Source organism: Amblyomma americanum, chromosome 3, assembly GCF_052857255.1.
Source record: "Amblyomma americanum isolate KBUSLIRL-KWMA chromosome 3, ASM5285725v1, whole genome shotgun sequence".
Taxonomy (NCBI): Eukaryota; Metazoa; Arthropoda; class Arachnida; order Ixodida; family Ixodidae; genus Amblyomma; species Amblyomma americanum.
Window position 1 is genome coordinate 151,805,672 of NC_135499.1, and position 6,744 is coordinate 151,812,415.

Genomic DNA, 6,744 nt, shown 5'->3' on the forward strand with positions numbered 1-6,744 from the left:
AAAGTAATAATAATAATAATAATAATAATAATAATAATAATAATAATAATAATAATAATAATAATAATAATAATAATAATAATTATAATAATAATAATAATAATAATAATAATAATAATTGGTCTTTGGGGAAAGGAAATGGCGCAGTATCTGTCTCATATATCGTTGGACAGCTGAACCGCGCCGTTAGGGAAGGGAGGAAGGAGGGAGTGAAAGAAGAAGGGAAGAAGTAGGTGCCGTAGTGGAGGGCTCCGGAATAATTTCGACCACCTGGGGATCTTTAACGTGCACTGACATCGCACAGCACACGGGCTAACGCACTTTGGCTACGGGCACAGAAGCTGTATGGGCATTATTCTGTTCTATGACCAAGCGAATAAAAAACAAAAGGCGGGGAATAAAACACAGAAGAGTACGAGACAAGAAATCGCCGCGAGATTTGTAGGCTTCCCCGCACACAGTGGCTTCTCATTTACATTTCTGCAAGCTGGGAACACTGAATGTCAGTGCCGCCCCGTACTACGGCTGCCGCCGCTTAGAGAAGAATTGAGAGGAAGCTGCTCAGGACGCACCCTGACAAACGGCTTTGAGGCGCGTATCTCGAGCACACCGGACGCGTAGTACTGTCCGTCCGTCACCCACAAGACAGCGCGGGCCGAAGGCGCACCGCTGTGCCTGCAAAGAAAAGAAAAAGAAAAAAAATGGATTTATTCCTCGGGAAACAGCAACTGAAACAGCAGCACTGGTTTACGCAGCCAAGTAGGAGGCAACACAAGTAGAATAGCGCGAACTATGGAACAACGATCAGGGATCACAAAATAAGAAATGTTCAAGCAGAACATTTTTCTGGGCTATTTTGTCCACTGCGCTGCTTCACTTAAGTCAGAAGAAATGCTCTTTTTAGTAGCAACGACATATTGAAGATTCATCTACGTTAGCATGCTATAGCTCTCCTTGTAAAGAAAACTTGTCGGTGTACTTTGCTACCAGACACGAAAAAAAAATTAGTGCGTTTAGCTTTCTGTTGCATAACGAAAAGCTGGAGGGGACACTTAAGCATGGTCTTAAGGGTATAAAGTGACAGGGTTAATGGATTAATACTCATAAATGCGGAATTGGGTATTCTCTACTTTACATGCATAGACAGCTGGGAGTCATACCTCTCCTGGCGCAGTGACGCAGCGGTTAAGCGATGCGCCACTGCCCTGCGATGGAGGTGCTGCTACCGGCGATGATTGTGAGACTTATGCGTTGTTCTTCCCAAGCAACCTCTCGCAACCAATGATTAATTTAACTGTCATTTGCTACTGTGGACAGTTTGCTCAACCCGGTGGGCAGGTCGTGATGACGTCACAACGTCACGTGACCTAGGTTGCCCACCTGCAACCTAGGCTACTTCTCTGGACATTTTTCGTGAGTTTTTCGCTCACGGCGAACGACACCGACGCCGGATTTCCTGTGACACGGAGCCTTTAACGCTATCGCCTTAAAATACGTGCGAATTTCGCGCAAAGCAGAAATTCCGCTTTAGTGCCATCGTCATGACGGACACACCACAACCGACACAGAAGTCATTCTCTACTCATCTAACACTACCATTACCTCTCCTTATTTCTCTTACCCTCCCCCTCCTTTGTGGAGTGCTAGGCCTCACTCGGGCTCAGGAGATTATCAGCGGCATTTGGCGGAGCAAGCGCTATTCTTCACGGGGCCTTAGTGATGGCCTCAAATAAAGTTTTTTTCCTCATGCCTCCTTCCTCCACTGGCATGTTCTGCACCCACTATCGCAAATTCTTTCAATTTTTTTTAGCTCGCAATGACTGCCCCCTGATTTATGTTCGTTTTTATTTTTTTATTCACGTCCCTTTCACTTCACGCAGTGTTTTTTTTCTTATACTATTGTTCTAACCCCGTAACTGTAATGTGCAAGAAGTCTTTCCCTTGTATATCGAGCGAGCAACATGTGTTGAGACGGCGCGCCGGTAATGATAAGACGTCAAGAGAAAACGTAGCCTTGTCAAGTGTTCGCAGTATTCCATGTTTCACCCTCCTTGTCGTAAGCAAGCTGTATTCCAAATTAGCGACGCCTGATTAAATGCACAAAGCAGTGTTCAGAGTAAAAAAAAGAAACATGCAATCATCTTTCCTGAACTAATCTTCTTATTCAGGCACTCTAAACTAGGTGTCTTTAATCTTTTATTTACCAGCTTCAAATTATTTCCCAAATGTGCGCATTCAGCGAGTGTACTTGACTCTTTTCAGAAAATTTCTCTCGAAATTGCGCTTTTCCTTGGTTCTCAGATTAAAAAGGGTGAATATAAACACATCCGGTGCATTAGAGCAAGCGCAGGGTACTTAACCGGCTCGCAAAACTAATGCGCACGATCCTGAGAACTGCATGCATATGTTGTTTTTAGCGGAAAGAAAATTGAAATAAATAGCGGATAAAGTAATGCAAAGCGAGCTGCTACCCTGGAAAGTTATAAAGGCAGACCTGTACATCTACGGTGAAATGAAGGAAAACTTTTTTTCTGCCTACATGTGGTCGAGCTTGGAGGTATGTGGCCAGCTGCCATCGTGTCTGACCAGCACAAATTAATTACAGCCGAGCGCCAACGGTATTCGTTTGCAAATCGTTCCTGTTATCTTTTTTATTTTTGCTTGGCCCTGTGACCAGCTTGTCTACCTTTTTTTGTGGATCAATGTTCATGCTTTGCTACAACTTTCTATTTCCCTTTAAATGTCCATCCTACTCCGAGTTCCTTCTCTTTTTGCGAAAACACAGTAGCAGGCGATGTCTCACCGGAATATGATCTTGCCGCTGTCCAGGTCGGCCTGCGTGAAGCGGTACACCTGGACGGCCATGTTGTCGGCGTGGAAGAGCGCCCCGTTAGGGATGTCACGCCGCGTGTATTGGATCTGCGAGGGCGGCGAGTCGGCGTCCTCGTAGCGCAGGTCCTGTGACGTCAGCGGTCGTTCCGAGTCCGCCACCACCTGGAACACCCGGTCCACCACGCGCACCGGCGGGTTGTCGTTGCGCATCGTCACCGAGATCCTGCGCCACCAGAGGGCACGACAAGCGCGAAGGCATCACCACTGTGCGTTGCACTCAATCTGCATACTATACCAGAGTAAAGAAATGTTAGGAGTGCGAGTTGACACCGGCAGAAAATGGGTGCCAGAAAGAAACATACAGGTTGAATGAAAAGTTGTGCGTTAAAATATGAAAGGGACATGGTGAAAAAGCGGCACTTTTGTTTAATGAGCTGAAAAGCGATATGATGTGCTGCCCTCTGTCGACAGCTGTGAACATCAGTCAAAACGGAAAATCCCAACAGTTACTACAGCGTGGCACATCGCACTGTGATTGGTTACTTTTCTTCTATGAGGTTAAAAGTCGGCTGGGTCCCACGGGATCTGCCGGCCTATCAAAGCCAGGCAGATTTAGCGACCCGCCTTGCGAATACAAACACATCACCGCCTCGGCTCCTTCAGTTGGACAGTTTTACCCTCCTTTCATCAAGAAAGGAACCGCACACGTGCTCTCATCCCTCCGTGTGCGGTAACTCTCCTCCGTTGTCTTACCCGTGCAGAGGAGGTTGCGCTTAGGAGGATCCGGGTCAGGGTTGCCCTCACACCAGCCGTCACTCGGAAGTGGCCTCAGTACCGAGAATTGTTTCCTCGGCCAGGGTGTCCGATACGTAAACACGAGGACATTGAGGCCGACATTCATCACTTACTGTGGGACTGCCCAGCTCTCAAGCTTACAAGGATCCGGTACCTGATGGTAGCGGGTCTTTCACCAAGCAACCCTGATTCATACATTGCCTGGACGCAGGGACCGTACCATCGTTCTCTACTGGACTTCATCAAATCAGCTAACCTTTCTCCATTCATTTAATATCTACTACATCATTCATCACACCTTCACCCATCATTGATGCCCCGGGGAAATAAATTTTGCTTAAAAAAAGAGTCGGCTACATCTACGTGGAAATAAAAGCGACGTTACAAGACTGCGGGCTGTAAATGGCCCAACAGTGAAGAGATGGTTGGCTGCGCTGAAGAGAGGACCGCCGTCCATCACGCATGCGCACCTTACCGGCGGTCCGCGAAGTGCGACGACTGGAGACAATGCAACCGGTGCCCACGACCTCATCGTGAATGATCATCGAGGGAACTTGCATTAGACCGTAGAACGTGTGGGAATGTCGCACGAACGTGTGCAGGTCGCTACACATTCTACGTTGTTCAGAAAGACGGCTTCCCCGCCATGGATGCCACAAAACTTGAGTGAACAACAAGAGTAACAAAAACTGTTTAGTGCTGCTCCTTCGAAAAGTATTCGCCCCAACAGGAAGGAAATTCTTCGGCCGGTTGGTTCCCGAGATGAAAAGAAAGAACACCATTTTGACTCAGAAATGACGTTAAGGTCAAAACAGTAGAAGCATTGCAGCTTTACACCTGTAAAACAGTTCCAGCAGAGTTATCTGCAGCAGAGATCACAACCTCCGTCTTTTATGTTTGTGGCGTAATTTTGTTCATCGATTACCTCCCAAAATGGCAGAAAATCAATGCCACATCTTACAAGAATCTTTTCGAAGAGTCAGTGGCTACTATTAGGACGAAACGTCAAGAAAAATGTGAGTCAGGCATTATTTTATTCCAGGAAAACGCACCTTGCCACACAGCACGCCGATCTCGGGAAGAAATCCTGCGGTTTTGAACTGTTACCAGAACGTGTCATTTTACACGATTTTGCCCCTTTAGGCTTTTTGTTGTCCCTTCATATAATGCTTGAAAGCGACCCATTTCCTAACAGATGATGGATAATACCTCCGGTTGGTGAGTTGTGTAACTTACAAGAGGAAATCTGATTAAAAAGATCTGCCAAACTAGAGCGCAGATGGAAAAAGTGGCTGGCAGTGCAGGCAGAATACAACCAACAGTCCTGAAGTTTCATCGCTCTCCAACAACTGCATGGCATTTCGACGCAGAACGTTTCATTCGTTTATCACATCTGAGGTGTGAACATTCAGAAGTAATAGACCGTCGTATCTTTCACATCAGGAATATCTGTTGACAGCGGTTGACTAGCGTGAGTCTGTAATAACCGAAAGCTAGTTCAAAGGAAGTCTCCATAGATAGCTCTATTATATTACATGTTGGAGACACCCATGGACTGGTCGGCACCACACTTTAGGGGGGAGAGACATTCTGGCCTCTCTACCATACAGATGACACCTTTTCTGTCCGCCTAGACCACCAGGTGCCACGTCAACCTTGCCTAACCCACAACTGCACGTGTTTCGTAGCACGCATATACGACATTCACGAGTCACCACACTATAAGCTCCCATTTGCACACAGCGGGTACTTAAACATACAAACTTTCCAAAGGAGATCTATGGGGCTGATATTTCAGCCCGCGAAACACTGTTGGGTCCTCCCTGTATGCGGATGCACCTTCCAAATTCAACACAATGTGCACTTTAGTCAGACAGCGAGTAATGACGCTCTACCACGGTCGCGACATGCACCTCAGCACACATCACATGCTGACGTCCAGCGGGCAGCGGTTAAATCAAGAAATAACGATTTGGGCTTTAACTGATACGCTCCTTACAGCCTACAACATAAGTTATACCATTGATGCCCAAGGCTATCCAAGGTGTATGCACAACACAGCCCACCTCCAGTAGGCCTTCAGCGTATGCCCTGAAATCCACACCCGAACATCGTCCACTCACATTCGTTTAGCACCTTCCACGGAGCGCCGACCTTTTAGCGTGAAGAAAGTGTCGAGAAGAGAGGGGAAGGTGCGAAGGCGCTGAAATTAAAATTTTGACTACAGATAACTCAGATTCTACAAAGGCGCAAAAAAACAAAATTCTTGCTGGAGGATATTTATGAAGCCAATTAGAATACACTATTAGACAGGCATCGAAATCGTAGAATGGTCTGTGAGACAATAAGAGAACTATTTAAGATTATTATTATTCTGCTACAATAAGAAGCCATGAAACCATACGCCACACTGGGGTGTGGGGTACGGTCGCAGTCACACTTTCTCTAGGCCGCTGAACATTGCTTCGCTTCACCGCAAGACACAAAAAACGAACACTGATGAACAGAAAGAAACCACTCTGAGCGTTCGGGTGTCTTTCTGTGTGTTCGCTTTTGTTTTCTGTGCTCTGTGCTAACGTGAAGCGTGTCTCCATATACTTTCAATCGTGCTTCAAGAGCTCTGAAACATGCCCCAGCCACCATTGCTTTCTAGTGAGCGGTAACCAGGAAAGCATTGCAGAAAAGGCATCCGGGTTCTTCAAGAAAAATTTGATGCTTTGATCTGCACGAGTCACTTTGTTCTCGTATTGTGTGTTGCTCAACGTGTTCTCGCTTAACTCATGATGGCCGTTAATCGAAAGCGGAGCATACAAGCGGCCTTGCAGACATGCTGAAGAAGGTGCTCGCCACAGTCGTTTCCACTCGAGCTCTAGGCGGCGTGGTGCCCAGTGTGACAGTCGCACTACTGTTTTCAGTGCAAAGTCGGAAATGGCTATATTAGTTGATGCTAAAAACGTCAAAATGCTAGGGCACATAAAAACGCAAGACCAGCGATCCTTGTTCAGCGTTTTCTGCGAACTAACATCGATGCGCCCAGCTCTCTGCCGCCCTGTTTCAAAGAGCAGGGACAGCGAGCTCACCGGAAGGTGCCGTAGAGCAGGCGCTCGCCCTGCTCGT

General features: G+C 46.8%; 1 protein-coding gene across 1 annotated transcript; it reads right to left on the reverse strand.

Moving 5' to 3' along the window:
• Positions 1 to 503: 503 nt before the first annotated feature.
• On the reverse strand, positions 504 to 6,738 carry LOC144124185 (chondroitin sulfate proteoglycan 4-like). The gene is made up of 3 exons (XM_077656836.1): positions 6,708 to 6,738; positions 2,804 to 3,055; positions 504 to 675 (listed from the first exon to the last, which is right to left on the reverse strand). The coding sequence occupies exons 2-3, from the start codon at positions 3,040 to 3,042 to the stop codon at positions 504 to 506; spliced, it is 411 nt and encodes a 136-aa protein (XP_077512962.1). The 5' UTR covers positions 3,043 to 3,055; positions 6,708 to 6,738.
• Positions 6,739 to 6,744: the final 6 nt, after the last annotated feature.